This window comes from Mus caroli, unplaced genomic scaffold, assembly GCF_978045245.1.
Source record: "Mus caroli unplaced genomic scaffold, Mus_caroli_1 scaffold_1, whole genome shotgun sequence".
Lineage (NCBI taxonomy): Eukaryota > Metazoa > Chordata > Mammalia > Rodentia > Muridae > Mus > Mus caroli.
In genome coordinates, this window is record NW_028227256.1 from 71,384,298 (window position 1) to 71,402,624 (window position 18,327).

Here is an 18,327-nt window from a genome sequence, read left to right on the forward strand (position 1 = left end):
GTGCTCGGCTTTTCTTGTGTGGAAGGCCATCAAGAAGTTTCATTTGGGGTGAGCACAAAACGTGGAGAGCTCTTTCTTCTGCTCTCCTTTTCTGTAGTTCTCAGTTCTCAATTCCAAGCTACTTTACCAAATACCCTTGGAGTAAGTACCATTTGTAGGCTCTTTATGGGTCTAGTAATCCCTCTGGGGACTTACTGGGTAGAAAAGGATACCACAGCTCAGGAAGCCAGAACCAGGCCAGGGTTCTGTGAGCCAGAGTACATGCCAACTGACAACCAGGATGTCTTTAACCTTTGAAGTTGGATTTTTTTGGGGGGTTAGTTGGTTGGTTGTTTTAGCCAGAGTCTAACTATATATCCCTGGCTAACCTAGAACTTAAAGAGATCCACATGCCTTCACCTCCCGAATGCTGGGATTAAAAGCATATACCACCATGCCTAGCTAATGTTTGAAAATTTTAAGGTGGCTTTGCACTTTCTTTCTCCTGTTGAAAGGTTAAGAAATTGTTATCTAAATGGGATCAACTGGGTAGACGGAGCCTCAGCTGAAATTCATGTCTCTCTAAGCCATCTGAAAGCTAGAGAAAAGTGGGTGTGGTAGCACTGTCAGGAGGCAGAGGCAGGCCACAGCGTGAGACACTGCCTTTTAAAAAAATTGCAGACCATTTTCTCATCTGCTGGGAACATCCAGTGTGCTTATGGGCTTGCCATGGTGTTACTTAGTGCTGGGGCGTGACTGAGTCCTGTGGCTCTAGCACCTTTGCTGGAAGACTTTCCCTTCCTCTTTCTTTGGTCTCCAGTGGGCAATCCACCGCAGGCCTAGAGCATAGGCTGGGAGGGAAGGACATCTGGAGTAAGCCTTCACTCTGTCTCTGCTTTTGAAGGGGGAAGACTTTTTCATCCCGCTAACTCTTGGGAACTGAGGAGGAAGCGCTGTTGACCGAAGGCTGGACTGCTTGCTACTGGATAATCGTAGCCCTTCATGTTGCACCTTCTCCAGGTTCTTGAGGGATTCTCCATTTGGGTTCCATTTTGTACGAGTTTGGCAAATAACCTGCAGAAACAAGCTGTGCTTGCAAGGACTTGATAGTTCCTAAGAATTAAAAAAAAAAAAAAATCCACTTGATCAACTTAATTCCCTTTTATTTTTCCTCCCTCACTCCCCTTCCTTTTCCAAGCTGTTTGCTTTGCAATATGTTACTGGTAATGAGTTGCAGGTAATGCAATCTTAACTTGTTTTCTTCTAAGTATTTGAGTTCAAAACTCCTGTATCTAAAGAAATACGGTTGGGGTCATTAATAAAGAAAATCTTTCTATCTTACATGAGAATTTGTTGATTTTTCTGGACTGTGAGTCCAAAGGAGAAGAGGAAAGAGTGGCTCTACACTGCCCTTGTACCAGCAAGCCTCCCTTCTCTTGTGGAAGGAGGGGCTGGTATGTAAACTGTGAGGTTGGGTGGGGTGGGGAGAAGTGGGGGGCTTATCTGTTTGGGTTCATTTTATTGGTCCTACTTTGTAGCCCATGTTGGCCTCACACTCCAGCAGTCTTCATGCCTCAGCATTTTGAGTTCTGGGATTATAGGAATGAGCCACCTTTGGGTTTTGTTTCTTTAAACATGCTTTCTCCCTTGTAAAGCTTGTTTGCTAACAGTACTCAGCTGAGTAGCCAGGAAACTCCCTTAGTGCAACAGGCAAATTAAACTATTCTGGGAATGTACTTCAGTGGATATAACATGCAGGCTTAAATTTTTCAAAATCTACTTTAATAAGGGCTCTTAAAGATTGGGGAGAAGATGGACAAGGGGGATGGGGACCTTTTAGAAGTTCTTTGGGGCAAATCCAGTCTTCATTGTCAGGATATATGTAGTCCAGTCTAAAATATCAAAAGTCTGTAGTGACAGTCCAGTCCAACCAAACAGGAATCAGTAGCAACGGGACGATCCAGAAGAAACCTCAAAGCTCTGTTGTATTGGCGCAGTCAGAATACCACAAGAAGTTTTTTTGGAAGTTTTTCTCTATGAAGTCACAACAAGCGAAGATCAATGAAGACCAGCAAAATGTTGAAGAGTGACCTCTATGGGGTTGTATTTATATTCTTTCCAAATATCACTCGCCTTCTCAAGCATTGGCTTCATCAAAATATCACATGCCCCCCTAACACGTCTGCTTGAACAAAATATCCTCTGACAAGACAGCTTTCAGGGGCTGGAGAGATGGCTCAGCAGATGAGAGCACTGACTGCTCTTCCAAAAGTCCTGAGTTCAAATCCCAACAACCACATGGTGGCTCACAGTCATTCGTAATGAGATCTGATACCCTCTTCTGATGTGTCTGAAGACAGCTACAGTGTACTCACATATAATAAGTTTTTGGGCCAGAGTAAACAGGGCTGGAGAGAGAAGAAAAAGTGTCTGAAGACAATTACAGTGTACTTATATATAATTAATAAATCTTTTTTTAAAAAAAAGACAGCTTTCAGAAAAACACCACATGACACAACTAAGTCTCCAAATAAATTTTCCACTTTAATGTTTACCTAAACTTTTATCAATCCCAGGTTTCAATCACCAGTACCATATATTTGAAATAGGGTTTTGCTGTATAGTCTAGCTGCCCTCAAATTCAGAGATGCACCTGCCTGTGCTTCTGAGGAACACTTGTATTAAAACTGCATGTTGAGCCGGGCGTGGTGGCGCACGCCTTTAATCCCAGCACTCGGGAGGCAGAGGCAGGCGGATTTCTGAGTTCCAGGCCAGCCTGGTCTACCAAGTGAGTTCCAGGACAGCCAGGGCTACACAGAGAAACCCTGTCTCAAAAAACCAAAAAAAAAAAAAAAAAAAAAACTGCATGTTGTTCTATCATAAATAATAAAGGGCATTTCCTAAAAACGTGGTACTGCAGGACTTCACTATGGTGCTAATGCAGACTGGGTGGGCACCGTTACTCATTACACATTGCAACAGATCTGTGTACTCCCTAAAGCTCACTCACTGTAGGAGATGCATGCTGAATACCTAGCAGATACCTGGATACCTAGCAAAGTGTGCTGTCTCCTAGCAAGATATGGTGCCAAATCTAGGATGATTTGAAGGCTATTTTTCTGTCTCCATTTCAGGCAGTGTGTTGCAGACTAGTTTAACTATCAGTAAATTGTGCAGTCACCTGACTTTATATAGGCGGCACTTTCATTTTCTACAATTTTAATTTCGAGATAACATTCATTTACATGCATATTAGAGATGATAACGTGAGGTCCTGTCACCTTCCCAGTGCTGACACCATGAGTGATTGTGGTGCAGTGTCTGTCACACCAGTAGAATGACAAGGCTATATGCTTTCTTCACATTTAACCCATTTTATTTAACACTTCTGCTGTTGTATGTTTCTGCTGTTCTCTGCATTTTTCTCACTTGGATGGAAACTAGCATTTGTAGGATGGAGTAGCACGGTCACTACGTTGCTTGTAGCATTGATTGGAAATGTGATTTTTGTACAGGACAGTGTTAGAGTACCATTTTACCCCATCCATTGTCAAATTTAAAATAGGTCATTATTTTTAAATATGTCCTTATGTCATTAGGCATAACTCATTAGAATGGGGTCCTAGGGACCTGCAAGGTCTCCTGTTTCTGGGAGGTAGTAAAGTATCTTGAGAGAGGTAGATTTAATAGAGTTTCACTGATAGTTTTGATAGAGGAGTTGTTCTTGGTGTGTTGCTTTTGGAGACAGGATCCTGCTGTCTAATCCAGCTTTTCTAATCCTGGCTTTTGCCTCTCAAGTACTGGGACTACAAGCATGCACCACCATGACCAACTACTTTTTTGTTCCATCTTTTTTGGTTTGGTTTGTTTTTTTGTTGTTGTTGTTGTTGGTTTTTTTTTTTTTTTTTTTTTTTTTTTTTTTTTTTTTTTTTTTTTGGTTTTCGAGACAGGGTTTCTCTTTATAGCTCTGGCTGTCCTGGAACTCACTTTGTAGACCAGGCTGGCCTCGAACTCAGAAATCCGCCTGCCTCTGTCTCCCGAGTGCTGGGATTAAAGGCGTGCGCCACCACGCCCGGCTAGTTGGTTTTTTTGTTGTTGTTGTTTTTTGGGGGTTTTTTTGACAGAGCATCATTTGGCCCAGGCTGGTCTCCAGCTCAGCAGTCGTCTTGCCTTGGTCTTCAAGGGCTTACCCTGCCTCACCTTTTCCTTTGTGCCGACTTAAGAAAGAGAACTCTGGATTGCCCTGTGCATTCTTGGCGGTGGTGACAAGTTGCTTGCTTTGTTTGTTTGGAGATTATTTTCACTACCCATCACCCTTTGGTATATTCTTCCTTTCCCCTCTGAACCCTGTTTCTTCCTACTTAACTTCCTAGTCTTCGACTAGGAGAAAAATACCATGTCCTCCAGCGACCATTAGCAATCCTTAGGGAAGGGTGGGGTCTTATGGGCACCTCCTCCCTCTAACATAAATGTTGGAAGATCTGGCCTTAATGCAGGTACCCTTAGCTGCTGTGGTTGTGGTTCCAACAGCAACATCATGCCTTGATGGCAGTGTTTCGTGATGCTCTTCCCATTTTCCAGGTCTTGAATTCTTTTTTACTTCACTTCTGTCTTAGGATTTTACTTCTAATGAAGAGAGAGAGAGGCTTTAACCAGGACAACTCTTTTTTATTATTTTTTATTTTTATTGATTCTTTGTTTCACACTATACACACCAATCCCACTCATCTCCCCATTTCTTCATAACTGGCTGGCAACCTGTCCCCCAAAAGAAGAAAAAGCATGAAAACCATCTCATCGTGGAAACCGTAGTATGCCGCAGATTGCTGCAGTAAGTATACCATCCTGTCTACACATCTTTACTTGCAAATGTTCACTGCAGTGAGTCATTGGTCTGGTTCTGGGCCTCTGGCTTCTGTCACACCATCAATACTGGACCCTCACCAGGATTCCTCCCCATTATCCTGTTGCTGCCTTGTGTCCTGGTGGATGGATCTCAGGCAGCTTTGGATCTGCATTCCCACCCCTTCCACAGGCTCAGCAATTCCTACATGAGATAAATATTGGGGTGGTCGAGCACACACAGTTTAAAAAAAAAACAAAAACTATAAACTCCAGTCCTCGTTGGGAGGTAAAAGCAGGTGTGTTTCTGTGACTTCAAAACAAGCCTATTTGATACAATGAATTCCAGACAAGCCAAGGCTGCATAATGTAACCATATCTCAAAACAAAAAACCAGCTAGGTGATGGTGGTGAATTCCAGCACTTGGGGGTGGGGGTAGGGATAAACAGGCAGCTCTCTTGAATTCAAGGCTAGTCTGGTCTACAGAGTTCTAGGACAGCCAGTTATAGACAAATACTGACTCAAAAAGAAGCCAGGCCATGGTGGCACACGCCTTTAATCCCAGCACTTGGGAGGCAGAGGCAGGCGGATTTCTGAGTTCGAGGCCAGCCTGGTCTACAGAGTGAGTTCCAGGACAGCCAGGGCTAGAGAAACCTTGTCTCGGGGAAAAAAAAAAAGAAAAGTGTTGCGGCCCGCCCACAGTCCGCAATGCGAACGGTTCAACTGAGAATGGCAGTTCGAGCTGAAAAGAGAGGAAGCTAGATGGAGCGGGAGAAAGAATGAGGCCAAGACGATTCCATGTTCAAGGTCCCCCTTTACTAATTCCAACATTCAGTTATAAAGGAAGGGGGAGGGAACCCAATTTCCCGCCAAGTAACTCGGGGTCCCGTAGCAGGACGAACACGTGTGTGCCTCCAAGCAGCAAAGCTGACAGGGTCCAGCAGTGGGCGTGGCAGAACGAATGAGCAGGAAACCACCCTTGAGCAAGCAGGTTCAAGCAGGTGGGGGAAGAGAGACCACATCTCCTCCCATTAGTTAACAAAAAAATAAAAAAAAAAAAGAAAAGGCTGGCCTGAGGCAGAAAAATTATCTATGCTAAATAGTTCTGCCTGAGTTCTTAGGGCTAAAGAAAAAACCTGTTTCCGTGGGATTCCCTATCTTTTCTAATGGTAAACTGTATCTGGCTAAGACTGTCCTTATTATCCTAGTAAACCACTAACAGAATAGTGCTGAGCTGTAGGCTCTGACTATATAATGCTAATTAGTGCTGAATAGGTAACTTCCTGGTTGCATTTTAAGTAGGGCGTTGGAACCCTGGCTAAGTTTGACTGAACAAATTTAGAATAACACTGAGTTGATATTCCTCCGCAATTTTGGATGACAGGCGGGGAAACAGGGAGAAGGGGCAAGACTGGCTCCTTAGTACAAGGCCAACTGGCTTTTTTATTTGGGTGGGAGGCAGTGAAGGGCTTGCCCTTTCGACAGTATGGTCTTCAACCTCTCTCCCCCCTATTAATTAAGTTTAAATAAGCAACGCTTAACTGAGGTGATCAAATGATTTTCTCATCCGTAGATGAGTGGGCCTTTAACCTTGGCTTGGGTGGACATTGACCAGATTCCTCCCGTGGGTGCTATCAGGACCCACATCTGTGGCTCTTGGTATCTTTTGGGGAGGGGAGGCAGAGCCTTAGGTATTTTTGGTTTTTAGCTGGAATCAGATACCAACCTCCTTCAAACCAGGTGTGTCACACAGGGAACTCAGAAACGGTCAAGCTGGACCTTCCCCTGCAGTAATCTCCTGCGCCAAGCGGTAGCCATACTGTATTCGTATGATCACGAACCAGTACGCGCAGTTCTGAGTCCTGCGCAGTCTCTACAGGAGACTTGTCAACCTCAGATTTAGCAAGGCCTAGACAAGAATTATGTCATTAGTAACACCACGAATTGTGGCTAAAATAGGAGCTGGAAGTCTTTCCTCCTCATCCCTGTTATTCCCTTAGCCTGAGGAACTAAGGACACCTTGCAGTAACAGCAAGGGTGAAAAGCCAGAGGCCAGCTAAGGGACTAAGCCTGTCTATCAAAATAAGAACTAATCTCTGTAAATAAATGAAATTTCTACTTCCCTAGCTCTCTTGGTAAATCTAAATTCTATCTCAGACTGAAAGCCATGTGCTGGAATGTCCTTAGAAGGAATATAATAGTAGCCACCTGTGTGCTCTTGGGGGAGGGGAAGGCACGCCTGCAGGTCCGGCCAGAGAATGTAGATTGACCTGCTTGAAAAAAGAAAGAGATCTAGACAATGAGAAAGTAGCAACGCAAATTTTCTTTTTGGAGAAGTCCAGGTACTTATTCAGATGCAAATAGTAAAGCTAAAGCTAGTCTCCGGCCTCCTGTAGGGGATTTGGCTCAGAGGAAAACAGCATTTCTGGGAGCTTCCATTCCCAGCTGAATTCTAAGCACAAGAGGAATTTTAGTCTTTAGAATGATACTTACGAGAAGAGACAGGATCTGTGTTTATCTGACAAATTAATCTCTCTGGCAGCCACCGTGCTCCATCTTCATCTCGTGAAAAAACACAAACCGAGCCTCTTCCCCAGATTAGAACCGGATCCGGATCCTTCCATTCATTAGTCAGGAAGTCCTTCCATTTTACCAATGCATAAGAATTAGAAGTAACTGGATGCCAATGGCGATCTGCTGCAGACTGACCTTTAATGTCAGTTTGCAAAAAGTTTAGGACAAATAAGGTGAAGGCAAGATGAGCCTTTGGTGACCTTGGGGGATATAGCTGCCCCTCTTTTGTTTTAAAAAGCCAATTCTTTAAGGTGCTATGAGCACGTTCAACTATTCCTTGCCCCATGGGGTTGTAAGGAATTCCAGTTTTATGTTTGATACCAAATTCTTTACAGAATGCAATAAAGTTTTTACTAGAATAAGATGGCCCGTTATCTGTCTTAATAAGTTTAGGTAACCCCATGGCATTAAAGGCTTGTAGGCAATGATCAATTACGTTTTTTGAAGCCTCCCCTGTATGCAGAGAAGCAAAGAGAAATCCTGAACAGGTATCAATGCAAACATGTATATATTTTAGTTTTCCAAATTCTGCATAATGGGTTATATCCATTTGCTAAATATGATTAGGCATAAGGCCTCTAGGATTGACTCCTAGATGTGGCACTGGAGATAATGTAATACATTTAGGACATTGTTTTACAATCATTCTTGCTTGCTCCTTAGTGATCTTATGTCGGAGCCTTAGGGTATGGCTAGAGAGATGAAACCTTTCATGATCACGTTGGGCCAGAGCAACAGGATCCGAAACTAAAGCTTCTCCTATTAGAGCTCTGTCAATGCGATCATTACCCTCGGCCAGAGGTCCAGGAAGACCAGAGTGAGACCATATATGGCCAATATAAAACGGATTTTTCCGGGCAAGAATGATGTTTTGCAATTCTGAAAATAAGGATCCTGACGGTGTATTGAAGTTAAACGTACCACAGGTTTCCAATAAGGGTACTGACTGAGCAACATATAAACTGTCAGTAAAGATATTAAAAGCCTCATGTACAGACTGAAAGACCTTTAGTACTGCTGTTAATTCGGCTAGTTGATCCGAGAGACCAGGAATCTCTACGATAACCTGTTGATTATTAATAAGATATCCAGCTCGCCCTTTAGAGGAGCCATCAGTAAAAATCAATAGAGCACTATTTAAAGGCTGTAAAGAAGTCATCTTAGGAAATATCATATCATATACATTTAAAAATTTTATCAACCTATCTTGAGGGTAGTGGCTGTCTATAGTTCCATTAAACCCTATTTGTGCAAGCAACCAATCTGTACTATGCTGTTTCAGCCAAGTGTCCTGACTTACGCTGTAAGGCTGAACAATGATATCTGGCTCTTTTCCGAAATAAGTCAATGCCTGCCTTCTTCCAGTGATAATCATCTGAGCCACTGCTTCGTGATATGGAAAGATATTACGTTTGGGAGAAATCCTCGAATGTATCCACATTATAGGAAATTTTTGCCATAGCAGTCCCGTAGACACATGAGTCGTATTAAAAATTAACAGGTGCAGCGGCAAGGAGTAATCTATATAGGTAACGAATTGCTCTTCAATAGACTTTTCCACTAGCTGTAAGGCCAGCAATCCTTCTGAGATTAGGGATCTAGGGGAAGTGGGATCAGAACTCCCTTTAAGAATATCAAATAAAGGTTTCAACTCCCCTGTAGTAAGCTTTAAATAGGGGCGAAGCCAGTTAATATCACCTAACAATTTTTGAAAATCTTTTAAGGTCCTTAAGTTATCTCTACGAATAACGATCTTTTGGGGAAAACAGCTTGATCAGTGAGTCTAAAACCCAAATAATTATAAGGATCCTGAGTTTGTACCTTTTTAGAAGCAATTTGCAATCCCTTATCAGCTAGGGCTTTTTGTAAACCTTTATAACACAAAAGCAATTCTTGGAGGTCCTTTGCCGCCATCAAGACATCATCTGTGAAATGAACGATGTAAATATTTGGCCATTGTTGTCTAACAGGCTGAATTGCTTTTGCCACAAACCTTTGACATAATGTGGGACTATTATCCATCCCCTGCGGGAGAACTGTCCATTGATATCTTTTCATGGGTTCCTTGAAATTTACAGAAGGAACACTAAAAGCAAATCTCTCACAATCCTTTGGATGCAAAGGGATGGTAAAGAAACAATCTTTCAAATCTATAACAATCTTATAATATCCCTTAGGAATGGCTACTGGGGAGGGGAGCCCCAGTTGTAAGGTTCCCATAAGTACCATGGTTTCATTAACCTTTCTTAAATCTTGTAATAGTCTCCATTTTCCAGATTTCTTCCTGATAATGAAAATGGGTGTATTCCAGGGAGAATGAGACTCCACCAAATGTCCTGCTTCTAACTGCTCCTGCACTAGCAAAGAAGCGGCCTCTATTTTCTCTTTAGGTAAAGACCACTGATCCACCCACACCGGAATATCATTACGCCATTGAATTTTTTCGGCGTGGGATGCAGGCAAGATAGTGGTCGCTATTGAAAATACTTTAAACCTCTCATTTTAGAGTGGGGTTTAAGATCCTCAAAGGTCTTAATTCCCTGTCCTTTCTTTACTAGTTCACGACCAGGCAGGGGTCCCTGCCTGAATGTCTGCTCAGTCACCATCTCCTTAGAACTGCACAGAATAACACCCATCTGTGACAACAGATCTCTTCCCCACAGGGTCACAGGCAAATTTGACATAACATACGGCTGAATCTTTCCTGATTTCCCTTCCTCATCTCTCCAGGTTAGCAATTTGGAACTACGTTTTGGGTTACTGGCGTACCCAATTCCTTGAAGGTGAGTCAAGGAAACAGTCAAGGGCCAGTTTGAGGGCCAGTCCTGCCCTCTTATAATTGTTACATCGGCTCCGGTATCTATTAATCCTTCAAAGCCTTTTCCATCAAGAGTCAATTTAAGGTTAGGTCTCTGATTAGTGATAGATTTCACCCAATTTACGCCAGAGGAGTCAAAGTTATTTTGTCCTTCCTCATTTTTAAGGAATCTATACAGTGACTGGTGTAAAGGGATCAAAGTAAGTTGAGCAATTTTCTGATTGGCGGGTATAGTTATAACACCACGAGGGCAAGCGGCTATGATTTTAAGTTCTCCCTCATAATCATTATTTATAACACCTGGATAAATCTGCAGGCCTTCTACAATAGAACTGCTTCGTCCTAAGAGAAAGCCACAGGTTTCTACGGGCAGTGGTCCAAAGACTCCGGTAGGCAGAGTTTGGACTCCCACTTCTGGGGTTAATACTGCGTGGACAGTGGAACAGAGGTCCAGTCTTGCATTTCCTGGGTTTGACCTGACAAGCTCAAGAACTGATCTTGTTGGCTGGGCAGCAGATTTATAGCCCCATAAGCTGTCTTCTTTGAGTAACTCGGGGCCTGGGGCTGACCCCTTTCCTCGTTTCCTGGCACCAGGCGGCTCAAAACCCTTGGTTTATGCTTACAATCTTTTGCCCAGTGGCGGCCCTTCCCACACTGGGGACATATTCCTGGGGTACGGCCTGTTTGTCTACCCTTGGCGCCCTTGTTCTTAGGACAGTTACTTCTAAAATGATCCAAACTTCCACAATTAAAGCATGCATTATTCCCTCGTTTCCTCGAGAACATTGCTTGCGCGTGGGTTCCCTGCGAGAACTCACAGGAAGGCCCGATGTCTGCGCAAAGGAGGACATATCCCGCCAAATCTGTTTGTCCCTTATGCGGTTGAATTACAGCTAGGCAAATTGCGTTAGCATTCTCATAAGCCAGTTGTATAACGAAGGGACTACCCGTGTCTGGACTTCCAAGGATTCTACTAGCTGAAATCAATAGCCTGTCCACAAAGTCCTGATATGGTTCATCAGAACCCTGCCGAATGTTAGCTAAACTTCCACCAATATCTCCTTTAACTGGCAGCCTTCCCCAAGCACAGCGTGCGGCTGTCGCAATTTGTGCGTACACTGCAACGGGAAAATCAATCTGATTTGTCTGTCCCTCATATGGACCCTCTCCTAAAAGCATGTTGCTATCCCAGTCTGAGTTACCAGCCTGAGCATTAGAAGCAGCAGTTTTCTTACTGGCGTCTCGCCATTCAGAATCCCAAAGCAAAAAATCTCCTCCTGACAGGGTAGCCTTGGACAGAGTCTTCCAATCTGAGGGGGTTAAGTTTGACTCCACAACTGTGTCCAGTAATGCTTGAGTGAATGGGGCTGAAGGACCATATTGCACAACAGCTGCCTTTAACTCTTTTATCAACTTGAAATCCAAGGTCTGGTAATGTCTGGCCCTAGTATCTTGCTGATCAACTACCTCGACCACAGGAAAGGCTAGCGTATTAGACGAATTCTGTCCTTTCCCACAAGCCTGACTCACAACTCTTTCTAGCGGCACCTGGTGAACTACAGAAGAGTTACTCTTCTCCGCTTCTGAGATCTTTTTTAGTTCCCGAAGCTCATTAGTCAGCCTCTGAAGCTTAATCTCAAACTCTAACTCACTTAGCCGTGTGTCCCTATGAGTAGCACCTCCTGAAGTGGTGACTATAGGTGAAGCAGGAGATTCACAAGAGGACCAATTCTCATTAAGGTAATGGGCAATTCCTCTATCTGAGTGATTTTTGTTAAAATTCAGTTCATCATCAGAGTTTCCACATTTATCAATTTTTTTTTTTTTTTTTTTGTGGTTTTTCGAGACAGGGTTTCTCTGTGTAGCTCTGGCTGTCCTGGAACTCACTTTGTAGACCAAGCTGGCCTCGAACTCAGAAATCCGCCTGCCTCTGCCTCCCGAGTGCTGGGATTAAAGGCGTGCGCCACCACGCCCGGCTCACATTTATCAATTTTTGAGTTAAGATCTTTTTCTGAGGAGGCCTTCTCTGATAGGCACTCCTCCTGAGATACCACAAGCTCCGCCTGAGGGCAATTTAGCCCTGGAGAAGTTGCATCTTTTATAGCATCATTTACGAGTGCCCAGAGGCCTAGGGTAAAATTATCTGTCTGAGCGATTTTCAAGGCCTCACCAACTTTCTCCCAGGTTCCACAATCTATCATTTCTTCTTCCTTGAACCATGGGCAACAGCTATCTATCTTATCTAAAAAATTTCTTACTAATTGTACTTCAAGCCTTACTCCTCTGGCCTGAAACAACTCCTGAAAACTAAAAGCAACTGCCTGATCCATGACTTTAAACCCTTCCTTCTTCCACCTAAGCAGCTTTCTAGAAAGCTACGGCACACCACCTGTTTCCATATCTAGTTCCAATTAACACGCTGCTGACCCAAGCAGAACCAGTGTTGGGTTAGCACTGATTCAAACTTAATTCGTATCCTACCGCATCCTCAGCAACACTTTACAAAACTGAAATTTTAAGCTAGCGCTAGCATGTGTACCTGTCCGTTGCTCCGATGCCCAATACGAAGATCCTTTCCTTTCTTGTGGAGCTCCACACAGCAGCCGTTTCTCTTAGCATCCCTCTGCCATTCTTCAGGTCCCAGTTCTGGCGCCAAACTGTTGTGGCCTGCCCGCAGTCCGCAACGTGAACGGTTCAACTGAGAATGGCAGTTTGAGCTGAAAAGAGAGAAAGCTAGATGGGGCAGGAGAAAGAATGAGGCCAAGACGATTCCATGTTCAAGGCCCCCCTTTACTAATTCCAACATTCAGCTATAAAGGAAGGGGGAGGGAACCCAATTTCCCGCCAAGTAACTCGGGGTCCAGTAGCAGGACAAACACGTGTGTGCCTCCAAGCAGCAAAGCTGACAGGGTCCAGCAGTGGGCGTGGCAGAACGAATGAGCAGGAAACTCCACCCTTGAGCAAGCAGGTTCAAGCAGGTGGGGGAAGAGAGACCACAGAAAAGAAAGAAATCATAGGAGAACGTGGCATTAAATATTCTTTTTTTATAAAGATTTATTTTATGGGGATGGAGAGATGGCTCAGCAGTGAAGAGCATTGACTGCTCTTCCAGAGGTCCTGAGTTCAATTGTCAGCAACAGGGGATTCACATAAATTCACATACATAAATTAAATTAATAAATCTTTTTTTAAAAAAAGATTTCTTTTATATATATGAGTACACCACCATTGCTCTCTTCGGACACACCAGAAGAGAGCATCAGCTCCCATTACAGATGGTTGTGAGCCACCATGTGGTTGCTGGAATTTGAACTCAGGACTTCTGGAAAAGCAGTCAGTGCTCTTTATTGCTGAGCCATCTCTCCAGCCCTAAATATTCTTCTAATAATAAACAAACCCTGTTTCAATTCCACAATGTGTTGTCAACATCCAAAACCCATGCTGATGGGAGGAGTAAAAGACATTTTCTTCAATGACTTAGCCACTGGTAAGGTATTCATGCTCCTGTAAACACCTCTGATGAAACTCACTGAATCCTAAAAAAAAAAAAAAAAAAAAAAAAAAAAGACAGCAGGGGACAAGAGGGTACCAAATGTGCATGCTTATAGGGTGATGTGACAGGACATAGTGATAATTGAGACATGCTAAATGGGGGCTAAGCATGGTGCGTTGGGCATAGTGGCTCACACTTGTATCCCAGCTCTTCCAAGGACAAGGCAGAGAAGTGCTTTGCGTTCCTGGCCCACAGGGTGAGACCTTGCTTCGGCACAATGGGAAAAGAACAGATAAATGCATGTTTTGCATTGTAGACATCTCTAGTACACACAGACAGATAGACATACATAAGTTATATTTATTTGGGTGGGATTCCCCCCACACCCAGCACTAGGGATGGATCCCAGAGCCTCATGTATGCTACACTGTCACCAACCACCACTGAGCTACACTCTGGTTCTAGAATTTAGCCGGGTAAGTTCAGTCCTCCTTTTTACAATGTTTTTAAAATTGTGTGTGTGTTCGTGAGTGCAGGTGCCCTTGAAGGTTGGCTTTCTTACCTAAGGTGGTTAGGTTGCCTCTGTTGGAGAGAGGAGACGAGGAACCTCTAAATCTGAATGGAACATGTTTAGCAGGAAAAGGGATATGAGATTGCAGTAAGATGTTGGATAAGGAAGGAAAAAGCCCTAACCTAATCCATCATATGTGGCAGCTGGCATTCGGTTGCCTTTATATAGGGTCTGCCTGATGCCCCCTTACTCAGTCTTCCCTGAAACCTAAACAGAGAACATTTGTTAAGATTGCTGGGATTCAAGGGTCTCACATAGGATAGGACAGGGTTTCTTCTGCCTCAGCAACTGAATACGGATTTCTCAAAGCCAGCATCCTGGCCAATCTGTTACAGTGTCTAGAAGGGACATCCACATCAGCTTTAAGTGCAGGCCAACTGGGTATAAACCAGTGATCCTAGCACTTGGGAAGCCCAGACAGGAGGCTCAAGAGTTTAAGGTTAGCCAGCATGCTGGCCAGTCTTACAGTATCTAGACCAGGGGTACTCAACCTGTAGGTCTCAAGCCCATTGGGGGTTCAAAGTACCCTTTCACAGGGGTCACCTAAGACCATTAAAAGACATAGATGTTTACACAACAATTCACAACAGTTTGTTTCATAATTTACAGTTATGAAGTAGCAACAAAATAATGTTATGGTTGGGCGTGGCGGGGGGGGGGGGGGTGCCATTCACCACAACATGAGAAACTGTATTAAAGGGTCGAAGCATCTGAATGGTTGAGAGCCACTGACCTAGAAGGCATGTTGTTCAAATCAGCTTCAAGTGCATGCCAACTGGGTGTGGTAGATGCAAACCAAGGACCCCAGCACTTGGGAGGCTGAGGCAGGAAGGTTGGGCGTACAAGGTTAGCCTGGGCTATATACCAAGACCCCGTCTCATTGGTGTGGAGCGTATTAAACAGTAGCTGGGAAAACAGTTCAGAGTACAGGAAATTTCATCTGCTTCCCTGGTCCAGAGTAACTGCTTTCAGACTTCATAAAGCACACCCACCCAGTCCCTAATGCATCAGGAAAATCAAACATGAAAGTGGATCAGGGAGATGTGGGAGGCTTCTGGGACAGTCTGGATTGTCCAGCCCAGCACATGCTCTCCACCAGAAAAACATCAGGTCAGGGCCACAGGCAGCAGATGGAGTGTCTGAAAACTTGCACCAGGGGGCAAAAGAAACTGTCATGGCCGAGGGCTTGACAGTTACAGAGAGGAAGCATATGAGCTGGTGATGGAGACGTTGAACTGAACACAGGACAGAACCCAGACTCTCCAGCTTCGCTGCCCGAGCTGTCCCCCCTCACACGCCATACCACACACAGTGTTTAGACAGAACAGAGAAGAAACAGACATCCTGAATCTCTGGGGAAGGAAGCTGGGAACAGAAGACAGGCTTGTTTATTCCTGGCAGCCCCTATATCCAAGGGGTCTAGTACCATTTTAGACTAGCCCCAGGCTGAACTCTCCCAGAGCCTGACTCATGCCCCACTGCCACTGCGTGGGACTGAGACTGTGCCGGCCGGCCAGCCGTCATCCTGGAGGATGGATTTAAGACCGGTCTGCTTAGTCTCCCAGCAGAAGCCCCACCTCTCCAGGACCCTGGAATGTGCGCTGTAGGGCAAAAGGTGCCAGAGTCCTCAGACCTCCAGCCGTTCAGGCTGCATCTCTCCAAGGATGGTGAAGTCTTGCTCTGTGAGGAGGTTGGTCTCATCTCCATTCCAGCTTACTGCAGTCCCAGCCTGGTTCAGTTCTCAGGAAGTTTGGCTGGGCTCCCCTCCCTTCGCCCTAAAGCTGCACATGATAAAGAGTGGGAATTGGACACAGAACTCTCGGCTTCCTGAACGTGTCCTTCTCTCTGCACCTTGTTTCCTCAGTTTTCCTGTAAAGCAAAAATGCCACCCCTTGGATGTCCTAGGCTCCCGATCTGCCTTTCAAGGCAGAGCACTTGTTTGAAGGTAACAGGTGCAGAGACCAGAAATCCTAACGATGTTCTCATTAACCGTAATGAAGTACTCAAGAGAATGGGCTCATCTGGTTCATGTTACCTGCTTTGCTGTAGGGGGACTCTTCTTTTCTTTGGTTGCTTTAACAAGGTCTGACTATGTTTCTGAAGCTGGCTGCAGCTTACTGCCACCTACACGTCTGTCTCAACACCCAAGTGCCAGGACCACAAACCCAGGTTAGGTAAGTACAATTTTGAGCTCCACTCTGCAGATAAAGAAAGGGAGTTGAGAGAACTTAAACAGTTTGCCCAAATTCACACAGTTAAAGCAGTGGGACCACCACCAGCCCTGTTATGCTCACTGTGGAGTATGCCTCTGAACCCCATGGAGGTGGAAGAGCCAGCCATTTGTTGACTTGACCTCCCCTTGGTACTGTCAAGCATTGTGGTATCCACAGGTCCCTATTCGGACATCCCCCACCGCAACTGCAACAGGTGACTTTTCCTTTTGGGAAGGTTTGACAGTATTGAAACAGTATCGCCGTAACCCAGGCCAGCCTCAGATTTACACTGATCCCACTGCCTCAGCTCCTAAATGTTGGAAATCACAGATTTGAACCTCTATATCAGATCCATTTATGCCTTATGCATCTCCCGAAACTTGACTCAGAAACCATTCAGGACTGGGGGGGTGTCGTTCCATTGATAAGAGTGCTAACCTAACATCCATGAACTCACGAGTAACCTGCCTGTAATATGGCAGAGTGTAGGAGAGCCATCAGACTCTGTGACATATAACTTGGGAGGTGGAGGAAAAAGGACCAGAAGTTCCAGGTGACACTCCACTCCACAGGAGTTTGAGGCCAGCCTAGGCAATATGAGAGAGACCCTGCCTCACAAGAAAAGTTGAGAGGTATGAGGATGACTGCAGACCGGGGGAGACAAGGCTGGATCAGGTGCCCAGCCCCACTTCCATCTTACATGTGCATGATCCTTTGGTGTAGGATCATGGCTGAAGATTCTGGCTGGTTACGGGCTGCTGCCTGGCACATTCAGAGATTAAGATACCTAAAAATGGCTCTGTTTGTGTGTGTGTGGGGGGGGGGAGTGTTGTGTACCAAACATTCATTAGCTAAAATGTGTTTCCCAGGTAATGTTCAGCAATGGACAGCAAGAGGGTTCTCAGAGGTAAGGAAACACCACCCAGGTTTCATGATGTAGCCGACTGCTAGGGAAGGGTTCACTTACACAGGAGGGGGGAGCCCTCCCAGTAAAAGCAGTCAGGATGTGCCACGTCCTACCCCAGAGGCGGAGCCAAGACTGAGGTCCTTCAGCCTGGACTCCTCCATCCCTTCAGGAGTCCAGGCCAGGCCAGAGTCTGAGCAGGCAAGCCTGGTTCCTGCTGTCTCCACCATAGAAGGAAGCACCATGCGCTCACTGACCAGGACACCAGGCATGGCGGGAAGACCTGCAAGAGTGGCTGATGCGATGCTTTGATCCTCAGAGGAAGAGCTTGCAAGCACCACCTGTTCCTAACAGCCATGTGAGTAGCTACACATCACCCCTCCGGGTCTGACCCTGAGGTCGACACTGCGTTGGCTCAAGCCATTCAGGAGACATGGTCCACACCCCATCAGGACATTACCCCTGGATAATCTCTACCTTTCTTGCTATACTGAGGGAGGCTGGTGCAGGTCTGAAGGGTGGGTCTCTAGCTCAAGCCAGGTCTCGGTAGTTTAATAAAAGTGGGTGGCGAAGGGAGAAAGGGGAACAAACTAGGGGGCTACCGGAGACGGAAAGCTAGGTCTGAGTGGCAGGCTGTGGGGGAGCCCGAAGGAGGTGGCCAGTGGAGAGGAAAGCATCAGGAGTGCGGGTTGGGAGCACTGGGAGGGAAGAAGAGCATCTTGCAGCCTAAGGTAACTGTACAGCTGATGCTGGTCCTAGGACAGAGGCCAGAGGAGCAGAGGGCAGAATCCTTCCGTATTGACTTTGATCCTAGCAACAGCAGATGCTCCTGTTGACAGGATCCAGGACCCCTCCCACTGGCCCTGCAATGTGGCCTGGGGCTGAGACCAGGCAGCCAAGGAAAAGTAAGCTCAGGAGTCAGTTTGGAGGCT

The 18,327-nt window shown here is 45.3% G+C and overlaps 1 protein-coding gene across 2 annotated transcripts in view; it reads left to right on the top strand.

Moving 5' to 3' along the window:
* Positions 1-1,314, top strand: part of Arpc2 (actin related protein 2/3 complex subunit 2) — a 32,260-nt gene extending 30,946 nt beyond the window's left edge. For both annotated transcript variants that reach the window (XM_021157274.3, XM_085838342.1), the window contains exon 11: positions 884-1,314. In XM_021157274.3, coding sequence (XP_021012933.1) covers positions 884-908 — 25 coding nt within the window. In that variant the 3' untranslated portion in view covers positions 909-1,314. The remainder of the gene's footprint in view (positions 1-883) is intronic.
* The last annotated feature ends 17,013 nt before the right edge of the window (positions 1,315-18,327 follow it).